General features: G+C 40.0%; 1 protein-coding gene across 7 annotated transcripts in view; it reads right to left on the bottom strand.

The window, feature by feature from the left end:
* The window catches only part of AChE-2 (acetylcholinesterase 2), a 447,910-nt gene extending 431,502 nt beyond the window's left edge, over positions 1-16,408 (bottom strand). The window contains exons 1-2 of one of the 7 annotated variants that reach the window (XM_025307356.1): positions 16,128-16,408; positions 8,955-10,532 (exon numbers count right to left, since the gene is read on the bottom strand). In XM_025307356.1, coding sequence (XP_025163141.1) covers positions 8,955-10,143 — 1,189 coding nt within the window. In that variant the 5' untranslated portion in view covers positions 10,144-10,532; positions 16,128-16,408. The other 6 variants (XM_025307359.1, XM_025307357.1, XM_025307355.1 and 3 more) reach the window with 6 other exon arrangements.
* Positions 16,409-23,127: the final 6,719 nt, after the last annotated feature.

The following is a 23,127-nucleotide window of genomic DNA, read 5'->3' on the forward strand; positions in this document are numbered from 1 at the left end:
CGCTACCGACAACAAATGATCGATTTGAATTAAGCTTTGCGTGAAAAACGACCAAAATATCAAAAAAGGCAATACAAAGTGATTTTGTTTCATGATAATGCACCATTATACACGGCAAAACTGGAAACGATTGAGGCGTTTAGTTGGAAATTACTTTCGCATGCGGCTTACTCACCAGACTTGGCTCCGTCCGATTACTACTTATTTGCATCGATGGGACACGCATTTGCTGAGAAGCTCCACTTCTTACGAAAATATACGAAAATGGCTCGATGACTGGTTTGCCTCAAAAGAGCAACAGTTTTTTTGGCGGGCATCCATAAATTGTCAGACAGGTGGGAAAAATGTATAGCTAGCGATGGGCAATACTTCGAATAAAATATTTTTCATCATTTTCATACAATAAACGTTGTATTTTCTATAAAATAATTCCGGTTTCATATTTACATGGTAAGGGGGTCATATTTACTGGTAAGCGTCTTATTGCACATACGATGTCTTATTGCATCGACGATCTTGATTTTTTTTTCTTTTTATTCAAAAGGATAGCAACAATATTTCAAACATTATTCTGATAGGCTAGTATTTATGTAACAGAAAAAAGACATTAAATCACATACAAAAGAATAGATAATATATGAAATATTTTCGTTGTTCTTTCCAATAATTAACAGTTACGAATATCCGGACACGATGCGTGAGATTAAAGATTTCGATAATTATGTGACAAAAATTATGAACGCATTTAAAATTTCTTTCATTTTAAGATATGTTATAAAGAGTGAAATAATGACTCATCTGTAATTTATATTATATTATGTAAGAGTCATATATAATTCCCAAGATACATCATTTTAAAATACTATAAATTTATCCTTCATTATGCGAGATTGTTACCATTCCAAACATATCGTCAGTGTTGTTCTTTATTTACATTTTTTTATATTTGCATTTATATTTACATGGATTATAAAACTATTTTTCAGATCTTTTGCCTTATTAAATTGCTGAATCTGTCGTACGTTAAAAAAACTGATTCTAAAGAGACCAACTAAAATACGTTACAATATTTGAGTCTTTAGATGTGAAACGGTATTTATAAAGTATATTTTAAGTCCCTTAAGTTCAAATCTTGCGTAGGGAGTTCTTGCTAATCTTTCAGGATTTATTATCTTAATATCTTAAACTCGTCAATTTATAGTAAGACAAAGGATTCAAATATTTTTGATAAGCCGTTTATAACATATACAAATGGAGAAGAACAATTCATGTCTATCCCCCCAGAACAAATTCCCCAGAAGGGAATTTGTATGATTAGAAAACAATACTAACCTTAAACTGAATGTTGAGCTTACTAAGTCTATATACATGTATTCAAACATCATTTGTTCCCGACAGCGAATATTTTCCGCTGCAGCGAAATTGAAACAGATAATAATAAATTGAACTTTGAGATCGTTTTCTCAATAATGATACCACTTCCTCCTTTCGAAGAGATCAATAGGTCTTAGCCACGTCATGGCTACATTATAGATCTTTCTCTCCGATTTTGTTCTCGTATTTTTCACGCCGATGAGAGCGTCAATCTTTTATATACGAGATGCAAATCTTGCGTGCGTCGGGCAACTGCTTGCTGTCGACACTAGCCGTCTAGAAAAGTTAAACGAAACGTCGACGAGAGCGAAGAGAACGAATGAGGAGAGCCTGCGACACAAATAATACAACCGCCGCTTGTGTTTCATGTAATCTTCATCATCACGGAAAACAGCCAAGACTCTGTCTCTGTTCGACGTACTATGGTTTGGAAACCTACAACGGCGCTAATCACCCACCGGAATATTCTTAATTAAACCTCTTCACGCCGGCGAGCGTACGCGCGATCGAACTCTCTCCTCGACCCCGGCAAAAATTACGCGCGCGTCCTACTCTTGCGGCCCTCCTGCTACTCGCCCGTTCCTCCCTACTCCTTTCGTCCATTCAGCAAACGTACCGTATCCTCACCCCGTCGTTCCCGGGGAACCTGTTGCCGATACCTGACGATACGTGCGAAATCCAATCCAATTTTAGCGGTAGTCTGCCCCCGCGCGCTCTCCATCTCTTAGCCCGCTATTTAATCTACTTTACTCTCTCTCTCTCTCTCTCTCTCTCTCTCTCTCCCTCTCTCTCCTTCTCTAGATTTTTAATAGATTATACATTACTGTGGTCCAGTCGCGCGTGCTAATCAATTCGAGAGCGACGTAAAATCTTGTGATATCTTTGTTTCCTGTCTCCTCTCCCATTCCTTCTCTCACTCTCTCTCTCTCCCTCTCTCTCTCTCTCTTTCTCTCTCTCTCTCTCTCTTTGCATCTATATACACATCTCTGTTTCTCTATCTGTTACTGAGCCAACTATAAATAAAAGGACAGACGAAGTTGTGTGCTGGCCGCTTGCAGTCAATATCAAAGTTCGATTAATCCTTTGAAGTACGAAGTTTTCTATGCAATAATAAAAGAAACTGATTATGTATATAGGGGTTTTCTGGGTCGCTGATTACGAATCCGGAGCCAAAATTTTAAAATTCAAAATGGCGGATTCAATATGGCAACTTCAAAAGAGTAACTTTGATATGATATTACGGAATTGAAAAATTTTGGAAATTGTTATCCGCCATATTGGATCCACCATCTTGAATTTCGGAAATCTAATAACAAATTTGTAACAACCAGCCACTCAAGAAACCATGTATCTATTTCTGTCGAAATCGAAGGATTTTAACATTTTTGTCCACCATATTGGATCCGCCATCTTGAATTTCGAAATTCTGACCTCGGATTCGTAATCGGCGACCTCGAAAACCCCAAGGTATCAATTGTCATCCATATAGCAATAATTGTTCTCTCTGACACGAATTTTTTGTACAAAAAGCACTATTTTTTGCATTTAACTATTTATATAAACAATATATGAGAATTACATATTACAACATACTTAATAACATAATATTCGAATGAAAACCCAAAAAACAGCAAGAAAATCGAGTGTTTTATACCTAAAAAACGTAATAAAATTTAACAAAAAAGTGGCATTCCAGAGTGCCGCTGTGCTTCAAAGGGTTAACCGATTTAGCCAAGCTCGGTTATATTTCGAATGAAACCGGCCTTGGATGTCTGTGTGCGCGCATGTGCGCGAACTCCGCAGACACAATACCGATTTATCACCCTGGCGCGGCATTTGCATGCTCGATAGACGCGCCAGCAACAGAACGGCTGGATGATCAAACATAAGATAACGATCCTGCGTGGGAAGCAATACGGCCATTAAATCGGCAGTGCCGCTCGCGTGTCGGGAATGAAGGTAGCCAACGAGAACAAAGAGCTACCTCCGTCTACATGCGTGTGTATATCTAAGGGTTGTGTACAAAATTCCGGTCAGTAGGGTACCGCGAGGATCTGCTCGCGATGATGCATCGAATGACTCGCATGAGGACACGCGGACGTGAAACAACGACGCGAAAACTCACGTGCCTCCTTAAAGCTCCGAGCGTATCGAGATTTACTTTTAAAAGGTTCCATCAATAACAATTAGCGGGAAACGTAGCGAATCGCGACAGGAGAAAGAGAAGGAAGAGAGAAAGAGAAAGAGAGAGGGAGAGAGGGAGAGAAAGAGAGAAAATTTATAATGATGTCCTTCGCGGCACAGCGTCGGATAATACGAGCGGGACAGTCGGCTGATCACGAAATTGTGAAATTAGAGAATACCGCGGGCCGCTAATTGATAAAGGCCAAAGAGAGAAAAGGCACTAGCTGATCTGTTAATAATTCAGCGATTATCAGATTCCGGGCCGCGCGCGTTCTGCGTCATGTGACATCAGCTATTAAAGAGTAAAGGGCAGAGTATGGAGGTGCAAAATGAGGGAGAATGAGCGCGCGCGCGTATATATATGTGCGTGCGTGGAGATTAAAAAGAGGGATGTGAGTGCACGTGGACGGCGAGTAACTGTAAAATACATCGTTCAATTTGCATCATCCGGCGTGTGCCAGCCGTCCCCGAAATTAAGCGGCCAATTAACGGCTCGGCGGGCGGGGAACGATCGCGTTTCTTTGATCGTGCGCACGTCTGTACGCGCGCGATATAGCGACGCTCGCGCGTATAATTTGCGCGTTCCTCTTTCCAGGATACCTCGCGTATTAAATAAACGCGTAAATTGTTGAGCTTCAATTCGAGCTACTCGCGCTTGTGTTTGCTCGGCGAACCGAAATTTTGTCGGACCTTTCTTTGTTGACGCTGAAGGGGAGAAAAGCGAGGGGAAAGGACTGGCGGCAAGAGCGCAACACACGTATGCACTTGAGCAATGCTCCAATACGAGATACGTAATTCTCCCCCCCCCTCTCTCTCTCTCTCTCTCTCTCTCTCTCTCTCTCTCTCTCTCTCTCTCTCTGCCTTTCTCTCTCCCTCTTTCATGCAACGAGGGAGCAACGAGTTCATAATTTCGACTGAATGAACATCATTAGTGCACGAGGAGAGTATCGCACTGCGCATTAATTAAAGGTCACATACTAATAATTCTGCTCATCAACGAAAAAGCAACGGCGCAGCTCGGATTTGAGCCCAACACACACAGGCGCGCACACACACACACACGTACACGAAACGACGCGACACGACACGTATACGCGAACGTCACCGTTACACGGTGAGTATATCGGCTATTTAATCAATATACGCCAGAACCACCGGTTGGTCGCGACATAATCAGGCCTTTATCATTACGTAGCTCCATCCCGCAGTAATTTCTGCGAGGACAAGTGCACGAATATATCGCCAGACGAAAGTATCAACGATAAGTCTAAAGGTCATTCTACAATACGTATCGTAAGTTGTAAGCCGTAAGAACTGACCAATTATGGCCGATTATTTTTATAATAATTGATTGTGATTCGCCAATTCTTACGGCTGACAACTTACGACACGTATTGTAGAATGACCTTAAGGTTGCGAACTTTGCCGATAATTCTGAACTGTCGTGCTTACTGGTGTACGTCGTTATCGCGCGCTTCAATGTAGACAACTCACGTCGTGAACGATTATTGCCGTAATGCGAAAAGACACTCAGGTTTATGCGGAATTGCGCAGGACAATCTCCGCCCCGATGAAGCTTCAGCTCGGCATTTCATAACCGGTGCGCGCGGTTTGATGTTCGCGCATCAGTTTTCACGATGGCTTCTCCAATGAGTTCTGAAGCTGCCCTCTTTGAAAAAAGAACCCTATAGCGATCTTCATCGACGCAAGAGTTTTGCATCAAAGATTAAACGAAGTCCGCTAATTAAATTTTGGAGATACGTGCGGGATCTTCCGCAGGCACTAGATACATTTTTCTTCAGGAGAAATCTCACTGCCGCATACTCAAGAGCGCTTAGAGTGCTCGAGGCTGAAATTGCGAGATTTCGGCACGTCATCGGGCGTATAAATTCTTCGCGCTCCACAGATCTTGCCACGATATTGGCAGTTTGCGTGAAAATACTGTCAGACTAAGTGAAAAGAGTCCACTCGACAACAGTTGGTTGCGATACGTCATTTGGGGGACAAAATTTAATACAGTATTGCCGTTACTATCGGCTGAGTTGCCACGTGCGGGCAAGATGCCAAAATTCTCAAAACCAACTAGATTGGCACCTAAGCCGCAAAGAGTTAAATGACATTCGGCATGACTGTTATACGTACACATCGTGCACTGGAAGTAAGAAAAATGATGTGACTGGAAATGTGAACATAAAAAGAAGAAAATTGGCTTGAGAGCGGCAGAGGTGGGGGAAGAGATAGATGGGCTAATTTAAAGCTGAGATTACGATATATTTTGTTTGTTGTCGTTTCATCGAGGTTTAGCTTCCCCGAATAGAAAAATTAATAGGGTTCTAGTAAGGGCTTGATTATTTTTCTCTAACATTAATCGGGCCCTAGTAGGGATAGAAAGACAAAGGTCCTACAAGATATATGAAAAATGATTTAACGAGTCCTTATAAGGCAATATTATAAGGGCCTTATAAGGCAATATTAATAGGATCTTATAAGGAAATATGTTTATTATTGCTTGAATAAAAATATTTTTTCTTTTCATTCCAAGAAATTTAGACTGTAATTTCTTTATTTCTGTATAACCCTGTTAGTATACAACAAGAATTTTTTATTTTGAAAATATAGCATACTTTACAATCAAATATAGCATTATTTACACATAAAAATTCTGCTACTATTTTTGTTAAAATTTGCTGCATTTTTCAAAGGAAAGCAATACTAGAAAAATCCTTGGAAAAGACTAATGAATATGACAACTAATAAAACTAATAAAATTTGTTTTTAATAGCGGTATAATTAAAAAATCTTTAAAAGAACCAGATAGAGCGTATCTGCCAAAACAATACTAAGCTATGACAATTTTATTACACGCTTTAGATCTTATTAATTTTCTATAATAAAACTTAATTTAAGCTTAAAGCACCCTCTTAAAAGATCTTTCTAAGGCCCATATCAATTTTTTATGTTAAAGTTATTTCGTAAAATCTAAGGCATCCCTAATAAATCCTTCTAAGACCTATCCCAGCTTTCTCTATTAAAAGCTTATTTATTAAATCTAAGAAGATATCCCTAAAAAGATCCTTCTAAGGCCCTTCACAGCTTTTCGTATCAAAGCCTTATTTTATGAAATCTAAGCCATCCTTCTAAGGTCTTTATCAGTTTTCCCTATCAAAGCCTTATTTATTAGATCTAAGGCCCTTACAAATTCTTCTAAGGCCCTCATCAGTTTTCCTTATTAAAATCTTATTTCGTAATATTTCGTAAGAAGGTATCCCTATAAGATCCATTTCGGGGCCTGGTGTGGTAATAATGAGGCATCCCTTTTTAGCGCATCCTACTTTCAGCCTTATTGAGGCCTTATGCTTCATATCACTGCAGTTTTTGCACTGCAGTAGCAGTTTTTTGTTTGGGTCATGTTGCTGTGAAAATCAATCGTTTCGAGTGTGTCGAATAACATTCGACATAACTGCAGTGTCCTCTGAAGAGTGTCCCGTAAAAATTTTCAAGAAAATTTCTCAAGATTTTCTCAAAACAGCTAATTCTTGCTCTTAATCTTAATAAATTGCTCTTATCTTAAATAAAATTATATAGATGATCCAGATAAATTTCTGACACTCTGACTTTTATTTCTCTTTCTTTAACTAGATAATATAAATGTGTATTATCCTTATTTCCATCGCTTAAATTGAAGGAACCTGTTATATTTCCAAAATTATCCAGGCTACGTTCGTAGATAATTTAGTTAATATTGCTGCAAAGGTGTAAAATATTGAAACATTTGCAAATGTGTTAAACGACATTAAAACTGATTGTGGTTGCTTTCGGATTTATCGAGACAAAGTGCTAAGAAGAATTTATATCTTTTATCTTATTTTTATCTAGTTAATTTTAAAATCATCTAAGCATAATATTGGAAGCAATATAATTTCTAAACAAAATTTGTTGAAACTCACATAACTCATAACTTATTTCACGTAACGCCAATTGAAAACTCCATTTTTATCCTAAACATGACTCTTTCGTCTATCCAAACAAAAATTGCGCACGATGGTACAAGTTCCTTTTTCTCTAGATAAAATCTAGATAAAAATAGATAAAATCACCATATTTCCATAGTATTACATAGGAAGCTCCTTCTCTATACTATACTATATCCTTCTCTATACTAACTACTGAATTCAATAGAATAAAAACTGAATAAAATATAAAACTTTAGGCATTTACACTTCTGAAATATTTATTAGGTGTATAAATTAATTCTTGACCTCTACATTAAGTCGACTACAGCACCTGTTCAAATTGAATTCTTTTCTCTCTGAATAGTCGTTTTAAAGCGCCATCTCTAAGTATTAAAACGAGCTATAATAGTTGACGGTACTACTGACATAATCTCAAATAACAGCAATAAAAGCAATATCGTTCGAAAAACAGCATATGAGGCACTGTCTCCTTTTCTAACTTAAAAAATATGCTGCAGAAGTACAAAAAATGGTTTGTTTAACCTTGGACGAAAATGCTGTGTCCTACAACACGTGTAAAAAGTGGTTTCAGAAGTTCCGGGATGGAAATTTTGATCTTCAGGATAAAGAATGCCCTAAACAACCACAAAAAATTGAAAATGAGGAATTGGAGAAATTACTCAACGAAAATCCTTGTCAGACGCAAAAGGAGCTTGCTGAGGAACTGGAAGTCACTCAACCGGCTATTTCTATATGTTTAAAGAAGCTCAGAAAAATACAGAATCAAAATTATGCCAAAAAGGCCAAGAATTAATTTATACACTTAATATAATAATTATATTGCACTTGCACTATAATACCAAAGTGCAAATATTTAAAAGTGTTTCTCTTATATTTCCCTCAGTTCCAACTTCAAATCAGAGGACATCTTTCAAAAAATGTCCGTCAGATCAAACGAAAAATCTCTTCTTGTATCTCCTATAATTCACAATTTTTCCTAGAAAATCGCATTAGAATCAAATTAGGTCCTACAAAATTTTTCACACGAGACACACACATGCTACACCAGAAAGATATCCGCTCGTATAGACTGGGAAGTGATGTAAAAGAGAAAATTGCATCGTGAGGAAGGTAGGGGAGAATAGATAGACTCGTTCACGAGCACAAACACCTATTTCCCACATCGTAAAGCGAGTCGTAGGCGACGCTCTATTGAGTTTTCGTCATGCTCAAATAATCGTAACCGGAAAAGACCTTTCGACCTGGTCCGCCCAGCGGCATATCTACCAGTCTGTGATGTAGCAACACATATTCTCATTCACAAAAAGCTAGCCGTCTTGGGCGGCCCAGAGCCTGGGCTTAACCGCGCGCGGTCGTAAACATCGCGGACAATAATTCCGCGCTGTAAAACATCGCTACACGCCGGTGGCGGCGAGAGCCTACCTTCGTCCTGGTTGTTCCCGATCATGACCTCGGTCTTCTCGAAGACCGCCTCCCGTACCAGCTCCAGCGGGTCCTTGGGCAAGAAGATGCCGTCTATGGTGGGCGCAGACGGGAAACCGAGGATGCCGCTGTAGCTGTTCCACTGCTGCACGGACAAGGTTTTGGCGTCGACCGAGCGCATGCAGGCCATGACTCGCGCCGGGTTCTCCTGGAGCATCGTCGAGTTGCATCCACAGTCGTCCACAAGCACGCGCGCCACCTCATTCGCCCTTTCGCCGCTCATGTAGCTCCACGGGGCGTTAAGGGTACCGCTTTGAAGAATGCCGCGACGCACCAGGTTCTGCGTGACCGGCGAGAGCAAGAGGAGGGACACGGAGCTGCCGCCTGCAGACTCGCCAAAGATCGTAATGAGGTCGGGGTCGCCACCGAAAGCGGGCGCATTCTCGCGCAACCACTTAAGCGCTAACGCTTGATCCCAGAGGCCCATATTGCCAGGTGCTTCTTCGCTACCCTTGCTGAAGTGCTGGTTCAGGTAGAGGAAGCCGAACGCGCCTACCCGGTACTGTATCGACGCGATGATCGCGTTGCTAGCTGCGGCCATGATGTCAGCGTCGTAAATGTCGAGGGTAGCAGTGCCACTCATGAAGCCGCCACCATAGATCCACACCAAGATCGCCATGCCGTTGTTGCCGGAGCTACTCCCTGGCTCGGAGCCCTTGTGGCGCAGACGCAGCTTCTGCGGCACCCAAATGTTCAGGTAGAGACAGTCCTCGGAGATGTTCGTGTTCGGATTCCACATCTCCTCGCCTTCGAAGCCGGGGAAGTACTCGTAGCGCTCTTGGTAGCAGCTGTTGGGCAACGTGGTCGCGTTTAAGATGCCATGCCAAGGCTCGATCGGCACTGGCTTGCGGAAGCGCAGCGGCCCGATCGGCGGCTTCGCGAACGGCACTCCGTAGAAAGCGTGGACTTCGCGGTCGAGCACCGTGCGGGAGAAGCCGCGCATCAGACCACTGCTGGTCTCCACCACCAGCGGATCGCGACCAGGTTCACCGCCTCCGTTGCCACCACCGCCGCCGCCGCCGCTGCCATGTTGCCCGGCGACATTGGCCCGCGTGATGCATGCGCTGTGTAAGCTCAGGCCCAGCAGCAACAGCAGCAATGAGGACGGGCAGTTCATCCAGGAACTCATGATTGGGCACAATCGTCGTGTCCTCGATGCTGCACGCCGGTCGATTATATCGTCTTTCTCGTTCGCGCGCTTTCACGTTGACGCGAACCCTTCGACGCTTCTCGTGTCCTTTGTGTTCTCAAGGTTCACAGGCGCGAGTAATTCGACTACTCGCCTGCCACTAGTGGCCACGACCGATGAGACTCCATGAGCGTCGACTTTGCACTGAAGTGAATTTGCTCGGTTATCACTTGATGTTTGGCGTCTAAGGACTCGCCAGGACCTCATTCACCACGAGACTCGCCGCAAATCGCTATGCCTCTTGTCGTTCTTGACTTCGTCCTCGTTGTTGTTATTATTATCGTCGTCGTGATGGTGGCGGTGACGCTTGTTGGTGTCTTCGTTGACGTCTGGGGAGATACATAAGAAAGGAGTTCGCTCTTCTTACGCATACACGCTGTATATCGGGAGGGCCGCGAAGCCAAGCGGGAGCAGGGGAGGGCAATCCTTCAGCGAAGAATAAGACGATTTTGAGGAATAGAGCTCCCTTAGGTGGATCGTCGATCTTGCGCAAGCTGCACTCAATGCACTTTGCTCGCTACTTTTTAACAGAGGAGGGAAAACTTCGGCGCGGTGAGCCGCACGTCTCGAGCTTGTTGTGTTTTCAGCGTTGTGCTGCGCGTCTCTGTTCTGTTATCGATTTTCACGGGACGCCGAGGAAGTCGCTCGATTTCCGGCCAAATTTTCACGCGATACTCGAAGATCCGCATTGAAGCGCGGCTAGTTTCGCGCGAAACCGAAATGTACTTCGCAAACTAGTGCAATCGACGGCAATTACTCGATTTTCTTCCTAATACCGACGGCAACATTTTACGAGTTATATTAAACAGATACATGTTTGCGAATTTTATGAATAAGAGATACACGTTTGGTTGAATATCGCCCAATAATTCATCAAAAATCTATCAATCTTTACTTATCGTAAGTTGAAATCAACATTTCCGTTTTCCTTTTACTCTTAAGAAAATTTTCGTATATCATTTTTCGAAAAACTGTTTGCACAACCGGGAAGCGTTTAATATTATTGTGAGGGTTAGGAAAATGACATATTTGAGAATTTTTTCAACTTTTACAAAATTCAAATGCTACAATACGACGAAAGTACATGCGAAAATGAACTGGAGCGTTGTTTAACACGCGACGAGAACGACGATAAAAGTTGAACTTTCCGAACTTATCAATTAGCGCGAATACTCGCCAGATACTTCGAAATCCTCTTAATTCTCTTGTATTGTCATCTCGTTTCGTGGCTTTTAAAACGCGACATCACCAGGCGCAAAACAGATGAGACAAAAATGTGCGAATGGCACGTTTTTTGCTTGAGCTTAGTTTGAGTACTGTTTCAGCAGTGACGAGAGTTAAACGTAAGTATTATTATGAGGAAGTTACGAAGATAGAAGCATGTCAAGTTTAAAGCACGGCTCGTTAGAGAACTGCACAGCTCGTATGGAGAACTTTATTCTTTCAGATTATCCTGCTCTTCGCAAAGAAGTCGCCTCCCACCTCCTTCTGTCTCTTTACATCTTTTTCTCTATCATTCTCTTTTTGTCTCTCTTGCAACAGCAGCGCCACTCATTCGGAGAACACACGTTTGTCCCGGAGAGTATTAATACACGACTAATTTCAGTCAATTTCGTTGTTAATTTCAGCCCGCGAGAGATACACGGGAGAACATTTCCGCTCGAGTTCTCGAAACGTAAATGTTGAAATGGAAATACCCGGTAAAGAAAAAAAAATATCGGTCATGCATTGAATTTTATAGAGCGACACCGGTGTGTTACGACGGGCACTTTCTTTTGCCGCGAGAAATTTTTATAGGTCATTGAAAAGTAATATCTGCGTAAAAGATTTAGAATTGTCATAAAGCGTTTCCCATGGGCGGCGTATCTGCCAAGAGAGAGACTCAACAAGTTAGGGAGTGGAAAGCCGGCATTTGCGCTCTGGGACGCCAACTCTCCTCTTCCACCCCCTTGCCCTCCGCCTTTCTCTTTCTTTCTCCCCCTAATACTCTCTAAACCTATTGCAAAAAATAAAAAAGGAAAGAAAGGAGGATCAAACGAAATATCTCGAGTAATCTCATCGAGTAAACCAATTTAGCGGAAGGCTGTTTGAGAAGAATTGGCGTCACGCGAACGAGCGATAAAGGCGTGTCATATTGTAAGTGGAACGGCAGTGTCGTTAAGAAGAAGTCGGCTAAACGCGATAATCGTTATCACGCGTGATGCCAGATTATTTCACGTGCGATTGAGTGATAATTAACGTACTTGGCATGTAACGCGAGAGATTACGCCTCTCCGGCGACTAAACTGGCAATTGTTATTCTATTCCCGGGAAAAATATTATTACAGGTAAATTTTATCCGTACGTAGTTGTATATAATCACATGAGATATTTCCACGTTAAAAAGGATGTTGCACGAGTACAATAGAAGTGAATGCTTATATCTGTGGCAGAGCCCATGGTGTTGACGTTCAATTGAATCTAACACTATTCTTTCCTTCACATTGTGGCTTTCTGGATTTGCTTATCATTAAGAAGTTGTTGAAACACCCGGACATTGCAGTTTGACGAATACCTTGACTATATTGGACACTTCAAGTCGTTTCGTTTAGTGTAAAACCTGTGCATAGGCTCTTATTGGCTTTCTTCTTATTAACATGATTACTTATTATTAGTCTTTCTAAATATTTTCATTGCTATTTTTTCCTTCCTTTAAAAGTAACAGTATTTTTTCCCGCGTGGACGTATGTAATTACGTATGATTATACAGGATGACACCGAAAAAAATGGCCAAACTTCGGCATTGTATTCTTCCTGTACTCTTCCTAAGGATGAAAAAAGTCATATAAACATAGGTTCAGAAACTCTTCCTTTCCGAGATATAAACACTACACAGGTTTTTGGTTTATGATCGAGTATTGTAGGAATGTTTGAAGCTTAGTTAATACGCATGCATTAATCACTCTTGACACCAACACCAGTTTTTATGCAACGTGTGGGTTGGAATTATTGGAGACTTGCCTATTAGGACCAGTTTTTTTTCCATTTATACCCAATGATAGAAATTATACACAATTTTTGGAAACTGGACTTTCTATACTATTACTTTCTACTATTACTTTCTAGTATTATTTAATACTATTACAAGGTGTACCATTGATAACACGCACTCGAATGTGGTTTATGCATGATGGACCTCCGGTCTATTTTAGTCCAATTGCTGGAGAATATTTTAATAACAATTATACCAATTGGTGGATTGACAGAGGAGGACCAATCGCCTGGCCTGCACGCTTCCCTGATTTAATTCCTTTAGATTTTTATTTGTAGAGACATCTTAACAATTTAGTCTATGATAATAATACTACTGATAGTCTGGAGACACTCAAAAACCAAATTATTGCTGTATGTGAAAAAATGCGGTATACATTAAGAATTTTTGAATGTCTTCGGTAGTCTCTGCAACGTCGATGTGAAGCGTGTATTATTGCAGAAGAGAATTATTTCCAGCAATTTCTTTAAGTAAGCTTTAAACATTCCTACAATATTCAATCATAAACAAGAAAGTGTTTATATCTCGGCAAGGAAGAGTTTCCAGATTTATTTTTATATGACCTCTTTTCCTTAGGAAGAATAGAATACGGTACCGAAGTTTGGCCACCTTTTCCGGTGTCACCTTGTATATGCAACCACATTTCGAAATAAAATTCATATATAATTATATATACAGTGACTTGTTTGAAATTTCTGTCTAAAATATCTCGAAAGAAATGCGTTATTCAAAAAAAATGTTTCAGGTAAAAGTGTGAACAAGGTCATCTCAAGGTCACTTTTCATTGTCCCCTTAAAACGAAACAACTTTTGTTTGAGACATTTATTACGAATAATGCATTTCTTTCGAGATATTTTAAGTAAGCGTTTGAAATGTAGGTCAATCTTATAATTACATATCACTAGTATATAATCACACATGCAATTTTCTATAATTATGCATAATCATTAATTTTCTCCCGCGGAATGTAATATCGTAAAATAATATTTCCTGCAGTAGAACGACCATTATTATCTCTTGGCTACGAGACGAAACACAGCGCATTAATCCTTGATGAGTAACGGCTCGTGAGTCGCCCGGCGGCCGGTGAGTCGATCGGCTGCAACCTTAGTTTCTCTAACTCTTTGCCCGCTTCCTGAACTAGGATTAGAAAGAGACGGAAAGTAAGTTAAACTACGCTGAAAGTTAAGCCGGCGTCTTCGTGAGGCCGGTCATATATGCTTCGATCCGCTAATCACGTGAACGACGCTCGGCATTAATAATCGCATTCCAACTTCTCACTGATTATCGTATTACGCGATCGTTTACGTCGTACGCTAATAATAGCGTATTTTGGGCGAAATGGTTCCTACTTCCGAGCGCAGTATCCGCCGTAAACCACAGCGCCGGAATACCGCGCGGTGTCGATTGCGATAATGCAGTCTACCACCGAATCAGTATTAAAGCTTCATCAGCCAAAGATGGAATCTTGCGACACAGCGTATATACGTTGTACTATGTTGTTGGGCTATTAAACATCAATCATGCATGCGATATTTAGAATACACTATCGAGAGTATATCCTCCGACTTACTGCCAGCATCGGTCGGCCGTCGTTTTCGTTCAAATTGCAGATCTCAAGTTACAAAAAGTGAAACGCGAAGGAAAGAAAATTTTTTACGATCACCCCGTATGAGGAAAATTCGCTTCTCGATTAATTACGGAGAAAAAAAAAGCATGAGAGAATATGAAATACCGATTATATATCTTTAGAAGAATCCGGATTGATAATTAACATTCAGCGAGTGAAGTTCCCGCGAAGCTGCGATTTTGCTGCACACCAACAACGGTGTATGCAGACAGAAATCAGCCTTTGCAAAAGCAAACAGAAAAGAGAAGAACCATCTTTCGGTTTTACGTAAAACGGTCCCGCGTAAAACTGACGAATATTCTGATAGGAAATGTGGTAGTCTGGTAATACAAACGGCGACAACTCTGCAATAATGTTTGCTCGAATAAACTGTGTTTTCATTCTTACGTGAGTAAAAGCGATATTTTCAGAAATCTTGTCCCTTGATGTTCCGTATAATGTGTGATACAAGAGAAATCGCAAAGCGTTTTGCCAAAGAGAAGAAGATAAAAAAATACCTCGAACTTTCGATGCAAACTCGGAATTTTCGTCCACGCGGTTCGTCTTCGGAAAGAGCAGAAGTTCTTATTATGCGATTTTCTATTTCATTTATGATTTTTAGCGTCTTCGAGATTGCGTTTATATCGCGATGTACGCACGCCACACGTCCGATGTTTTCACATTTTTCCATAGAGAAAAGCGAAAGGTGAAATCGGGCGCATCCCGACACCTCATATTTCTTCCTTCATCCTGCATATTGGAACACAAGTTTCTCGTCAGAAGGAAGAAATATCCCAACGAACGCGCCTTGAGACCGTCTGAGTGATAAATAATCGGTCGACACTACTCGACAGGGCTATCATCGCTGTCGCTCGTGTGAGCGCGTCAAATTGCGAGGACGAGCGTCTTCACGGACAAAACTTCGCTCGTCCTCAGGACCGATTGCCACAAAGTAATCGCATCGCACTTCTTCGTAACAACCGCCGTGACCGTTCCGGTTGCACCGTGAAGTCGCAACCGTAACGGCGAGCTATTCCTTACGAGAACCATGACTCCTCAAACGAACCAACTTCTACTCTCTAACCCGATCACCCCCTGCTGCGGTCCTCCCGATTCTTCATCTCTTCCATCCTCCTTTCCTCCCTTCCTTCCTTCCTTTCGTCCTCCCTTCCTTCTCGTCTTCTAAGCTCAGTAAGCCCTAATCTTCCCTCCCATATACACTCGTGCACAATGCACACGCGCGTACTCCGGATATAGAGTTTCACCCTTTGAGATTCCGCTTACTAATTCCTCTTTTTACACCTCCCGCCGCCGAATGTATCTTTTCTCGAGCGAGCTCGCGTCACATCTCGCGACGTACTCCTATCCTCCGCTCGTCCCCCGACGCTTGATGACGTTCCCGGACAGAAATTACAAGCTTGACGTTATAACTGTAATTGGCGGGTCACGAAAATAGCAACGCACTACGTACGTAAAGATGTACACAGTTATCACGCGACGGCCAGCGTGCCGCGTTGCACGGGGTCGACTGATCGAGAAGGTGGTACGAAGTGGCGGCGGCGACGGCGGCGGCGGCAGCGGCGGCGGTGGTGGCGGCGGCGGCGGTAGTGGTGGTGGTGGAGCAGGTGGTGGTAGTGGTGGTGGTGGAGCAGGTGGTGGTAGTGGTGGTGGTGGTGGTGGTGGTGGTGGTGATGCTGTTGCTGCTGATAGTAGTAGTAGTGGTGGTAGTAGAGGCGCACGCCTCGCGCATAAGCCGCGCGCTCATATCTACAAGCGACCCAATCTTCAAACGTTGTCCTTGCTCCCTCTCCGATTCTCCGATTCTCTTTCTCTACCTATTTCTCTCTCCCTTTCTCTCCTACTTTCTGCTCCTCTCTCTCTCTCTCTCTCTCTCTCTCTCTCTCTCTCTCTCTCTCTCTCTCTCTCTCCTTACCGCTCTGCCTCTCTCTGTCTCTCTTTCTCCCTGCTTCTCCCTCGCGGTTTCATCCGTCCGCACGCCCACGTCATTCCACCTACGGCGGTATCTCTACCCTCGACTTTACCTTTTGGTCCTTAATCACCCGAGCGCACGGGGAAGCGCTGAATGCCGGGGAGCCGAAGAAATCATCGCCATTTCTTCTTGTTTCGATAAGGAGCGTCAATGAGCTTCACGCCGCTCCATTCCACAGCAGATAGATCACGGCAGATCGAGAGATGGTGTGATGGTTTGGTATAACTATTATATAGCGGGAGCATGTCGCATGTGGAGAGGTGTATCTCGTGTGCAATCTTTTACTTCTGGCCTCTGCTCCGCTCATCCCTCTATCGCGGTTCCTTTCTGTGTGACATGTGATACGCCACCGAAGGTTTGGCGCGTCTTATTAAGCGGTGCTCCGATTCTGCGGATGGGAGTCTTGCATGTTGATCCTTCGGCGTAGTGTGCATCATTTCTTTGCGAATTGATTTGTTTGCTGTACAACGAGGTAAGCGAGCGATATAATTAAAAGCGTCGATCCATAATGAAACAAGCCCAATTACTTTTCGATGATAGCGCTCTCATTTATTCCGGTTATTTTTTAACGATTTTCTGATGGCTATTAAGCACAGCTACAATATATTTAAGGGTTAAAACGGCAAATCGATCGACAGTTCCCCTTTTCTTTTTTTACGTTTCGCACAAATCGCGCGGAATTCCAAATATGTTTCCATCGTAACTCATAATGTTATTTTTAACGCTTAACTGTTATTTTATTTGTATTCTTGAATTGTCACATTTTCACCGGACGAGAGTCGATAACGAATAAACGTGAAAATAAACGTGGAAAATAAAAAAAAAAGGTTAGAAAAACGATTTTTGTGTTTTCACGGCGAAATCTGAAACTGTCGAAATTACACCCGTATCAATCGCTTTGCATATACATCACGCGTTACACATTTGCGACCAAAGCTACGTTTTAAATTCTTCATAATCTCGTAATGGAGATGTAATCTATTCGCGAACGGTAACTCTGTTTTTCTGTATTCTGTCTCTGTCATTAAATTGTCTCTTTACGGTGGAAAATTAGCTATATTCTAGGAAAATGGTAATGCATGTCATAAAGAAAAGAGAAAGAAGAAAAGAAATGATTCCGTTTTATTTATTATTCTGAGTCGAGGTGTTGTTTTGTACTTCGCATAGGATGCGTCCTTATCGGTTGCAGTAATTTACCGTAAACCCTAAATAACTTAATTATTACCCGGAGATTACAGTTACGAGAGAAGCAACGAGAAGCAATTATCTGGAAAGGGATTACCCGGAATTTCGTTTCAATTTTTTACCGATATTTTACGCTCTTTATGCGACGCGAGCATACAACATCGTTGTTTTAATTGCAATTAAAATCACGATGAAAATAACTACTTTATTTTTAAGAGTAATACACATGATCGTCTCGGATTTTTATCAGTTAAATATTGAGAAACGTCGCGATGTTGCAAGTATGCATATTTAATAATTTTTCAAGCAATTACAAGACGAATAAGTTGTTCTATTTCAACAAATATCCTAATTTTAATGCTTATTTTTGTCTTGCAAAAAATGTTTGAACATCATTAATTCTAGAATCTACTTTAAACAGTTAAAAGACGAGTCATTTTACAGTTGTTGCTGAGAATTGACTATCACACATAAAATGTATTTGCTGCGAGATAAAAATTTGTTAACTGATATTATAAAAATGCACATTAGCACAAATAACTAAGAAAATGGCAGCTACTCTAAAATATCTTATCACTTACATGTACTAAAATGTTATATATCTCTGATAGAGACTATTTCTTACAAGTAACACTACCCAACTGTCACTCACCGATTCCAATCAAATTTGGCATGCACGTAGAACATTGAAAAATATTGAACACGTGTTTTTTATATCGGCTGACGCATTTTAAGGATAGAAATCACCCCTTGTTCCCTGAACATGAAAGCATTATTTCAACCCTTTGTACATATTACATGTAATTTTCGTCAAACTTGTCTTCTATTGAACTAGTCAGTAAGGGAATTTTAGGGTCGATAAAATTACAAAATTCAAAATAGCGGACCCAATATGGCGGACCGAAATTATAAAAAGATGGCTGATTCAAACCAACTTTAGTATCTGGAGGTATTTGGGGCCTCTAATTACGAATCTAGAGATAAAATTACAAAATTCAAGATGGCGGAATATGACGCAATATGACAGATTGAAATTGTACCAATGAAGGAGGATATTGCCTTTACTGAATTTAACAATGAATCGGTACTCAAAATTGACCTGTCGCGTTAGTTTTTTTCATATTAGGAAGTTGATCTTCCAAAAGATTATTATCCGTCAATATCCGAGCGGAATATGTAATGATATTCTGACATATCTTGATAAGATATAGATATAAATCTTAATTTCTTATGCCTTATACTTATTCATATATTTATTAGGTGCGCAACTAAGTTCCCGCTGTTTTTCAAGAGATGGCTCCAATAGTAAGTGCTGGTCGATTATGACATAACCAAAACGTCATGAACCAAGCTTAGACATATGGTAAACAAACCGCTTTGACACATTAGTGATTTTGTTTTTGCGTCATATACTTTTGGTTGTGTGAAAATGTCTGATTTTGTGCCAAATAATCGTCATTTGCGGGAAGTGTTGCTTTTCTTCTTTCATTCGAAGAAAACGGCGGCTGAAGCGCATCGAGAACTCCAAAAAGTTTACGGAGATGCTGCTCTAAGTGAAACAACATGCCGTGATTGGTTCCGTCGCTTCAAAGACGGTGATTTCGATGTTGACGACCGTTCGCGTGAAGGAAGGCCAAAAACCTTCGAAGACGCTGAATTGGAGGCATTGCTCGATGAGGATCCGTGCCAAACGCAAAAAGAGCTTGCTTCAGCATTAGGAGTTACCCGCCAAGCCATTTCCAAGCGATTGCATGCGTTGGGAATGATTCAAAAACAAGGAACTTGGGTTCCTTATGATTTGAAGCCAAGAGACGTTGAGCGTCGTTTTTTCGCCTGTGAACAACTGCTCCAGCGGCAAAAAAGGAAGGGTTTTCTTCATCGCATCGTTATGGGTGATGAAAAATGGATTCATTACAGCAACCTAAAGAGAACAAAATCATGGGGACTGCCCGGTCATGCTTCTACGTCGTCGACTCGGCCGAATATTCACGCTGCGAAGGTTTTGCTGTGTATTTGGTGGGACCAGGGCGGTGTTATTTATTATGAGCTGTTGAAACCGAACGAAACCATCACTGGGGAACGGTATCGAACTCAATTGATGCGATTGAGCCGAGCATTGCGCGAAAAGCGGCCACAATACGAGCAGAGGCACGAAAAAGTGATTCTACAGCATGACAACGCTCGGCCTCACGTTGCCAAACTTGTTAAAACCTACTTAGAAACGCTCAAATGGGAAGTCCTACCCCACCCGCCATATTCCCCAGATATTGCGCCGTCTGATTATTACTTGTTCCGTTCGATGGCACATGGTCTGGCTAATCAGCAGTTCCGCTCATATGAAGACATCTCAAAATGGCTTGATTCGTGGATAGCCTCAAAAGACGAACACTTCTACCGTGACGGTATTCGAGCTCTGCCAGAAAGATGGGAAAAAGTTGTCGCTAGCGATGGGCAATATTTTGAATGATTCATTTGTAACCATTTTTTCACAATAAAGTTGCATTTTCATCAAAAAAACAGCGAGAACTTAGTTGCGCACCTAATATATTCTATTTATTTATATATTTATTCATATACATTCATATTATTTATTTAAATTCTGGACTTGAACAGCAAAAAATCTATTAATGTTCAAAACGTTAATCTTGACGTCCAGAAAATTTATATAATTAATATCCTTGAAAGTTTACAATAAACCTTAAAAATCTTACAAGTAAAACACATTACAATAATAATAATAATAATAATAAACGAATTATATTTTGACTTCCAACTTCAGATTCGTAATTAGAGGCCCCAAAAACCTTCAGATACCAACATTGGTTTGAATCAGCCATCTTTTTACAATTTCGGCCCGCCATATTGGGTCCGCTATCTTGAATTTTGTAATCTTCCAGATTTTCCGAATATCCAGATTCGTAATAGCGACCCTGAAAACCCCTTACTGACTAGTTCAATGGGAGACAAGTTTGACGGAAATCACATGTAATATGTACAAAGGGTTGAAATAGTGCTTTCATGTTCAGGGACTAAGGGGTGATTTCCACCCTTAAAATGCGTTGTCAGCCGATATAAAAAAATACGTATTCAATATTTTTCAATGTTCTATATGCATGCCAAATTTCATTGGAATCGGTGAGTGACAGTTGGGTAGTGTTACTTGTTAGTGTAGTGCCTAAGTTCAAATAGCCAATAAATGAAGTTTTGGTAGCAATGACATTAGCTACCCTTATTTCAAAGAACCGCCTTACAAGGAAAACATCAGTAATGTCCTTCATTTATTTTTGATGGCCTTATGATAGTATGAAGCAGCAAAAAAGAACATATCCATGATTTTTATTATGAGCATATTTTGATATTTATGGATTAGAACAATTTTTAAGCAATAAAGGGATATTTCTAGGAAATATTATTTGAAAGTGAAAAACTGATGGAAAAGGTTTTTATACCGGAGATTTTTATAATATTTCGTAAAATCTTTATTTCGTAAATCTTTAAAATGTATTTTCTATTTGCAGTGTTTATTCAGATTTTTTAAAAATATCAAATTTCTTTATTTTAAATTGTAAATTTTGAAAAATTATCTCAATACAATTATAACGACGTAACGAATATATAATGTGAAAATAGCGATAAGCTTGAAAAATTAACACAAATTTTTTAACGTACATACATAAAATAATTCCATTGAGACAATAATTGTTTACATAATTAATTACATTTAAATAACGAGTTTTCCCAACATAAAAATAAAAAAATGTGGTAGAATTAAAATCTTCAAATATGGATGAAGAAATTCGAGCTTATATTGTATATATTACAATATTGTATATTATTTGGTGCCGCTTTTTTTTAATTTTTGCTTTTAAAATATATTAAAAGATGCAAAAGTAATAAGAAGAAAGACAAACTTGATATTTTCAAAAATATAAATATACTATTGTATACTATTGTAAAGAATATAAATAGGGTGTCCCATTTTAAATGAGACAGGCAAAAATTTGAAAAAAGATATTAAGAAACGTTTCAGATGAAAGTTGTATGGTTTCAAAGGGGACATAAAACAACTATACCATTTTGTTGATGACACCACTTTCGAGATATTTACTGATTATAACTTTTCTTAAATGGAAATCCCAACTTTTTTTTTACCATTTTCTACCAATTAATTTGAACTTCTGTCTAAAGCATCTTTTTATTTGCCTAAATTTTTTGAGGTATTTAAGAAAAACTTGATAATTCCTTCAACATTTAACTCACGATATCTCGCTAACTATTTGTCAAAAGAAAAAATAGTACAAAACTTGTTTACTCTATTTAGTCTCAAGAATATATTGTTACAATAATAATTCTAACTTTTGTTAACTTATCGATCTTTGGAAATTTCAAAATCAAATTAACAAAAGTTAGAGCGCTATTATAACAATATATTCTTCAAATTTAATAGAGTAAAAAAGTCTAGTACGATTTTTCTTTCGACAAATAGTTAACGAGATATCGTAAGTTAAATATTGAAAAAATGATGAGGCTTTCCTTAATCCTTTGAAGCATAGCAGCACTCTGGAGCGCCACCTTTTTTGTTTCATTTTATTACGTTTTTCAGGTATAAAACACTCGATTTTCTTGTTGTTTTTGGGTTTTCATTCGAATATTATGTTATTAAGTATGTTGTAATGTGTAATTCTCATAAATTGTTTATGAAATTGTTCATATAAATAGTTAAATAAATATATCATATATAAATTTATATAAATTATATAAATAGCAGGTTACATAAATAGCAAAAGAAACAGTGCTTTTGTACAAAAATACGTGTCAGAGTGAACAATTATAACTATATGGATGACAATTGATACCCTGGGGTTTTCGAGGTCGCTGATTACCAATCCGGGATCAAAATTACGAAACTCAAAATGGCGGATTCAATATGGTGAACAAAAATGTTCAAAATTCTTCAATTTCGACAGAAATAGGTACAAGGAAGTACCTCGTACATGGAGGTTTTTTAGATCGCTGATTAATTTGTTATCAGATTTCCGAAATTCAAAATGGCGGATTCAATATAGTAAACAAAAATGTTCAAAATCCTTCGATTTTGACAGCAATAGG

Source organism: Harpegnathos saltator, unplaced genomic scaffold (genome assembly GCF_003227715.2).
Source record: "Harpegnathos saltator strain DR-91 unplaced genomic scaffold, Hsal_v8.6 scaffold846, whole genome shotgun sequence".
In the NCBI taxonomy this organism is placed as follows: Eukaryota; Metazoa; Arthropoda; class Insecta; order Hymenoptera; family Formicidae; genus Harpegnathos; species Harpegnathos saltator.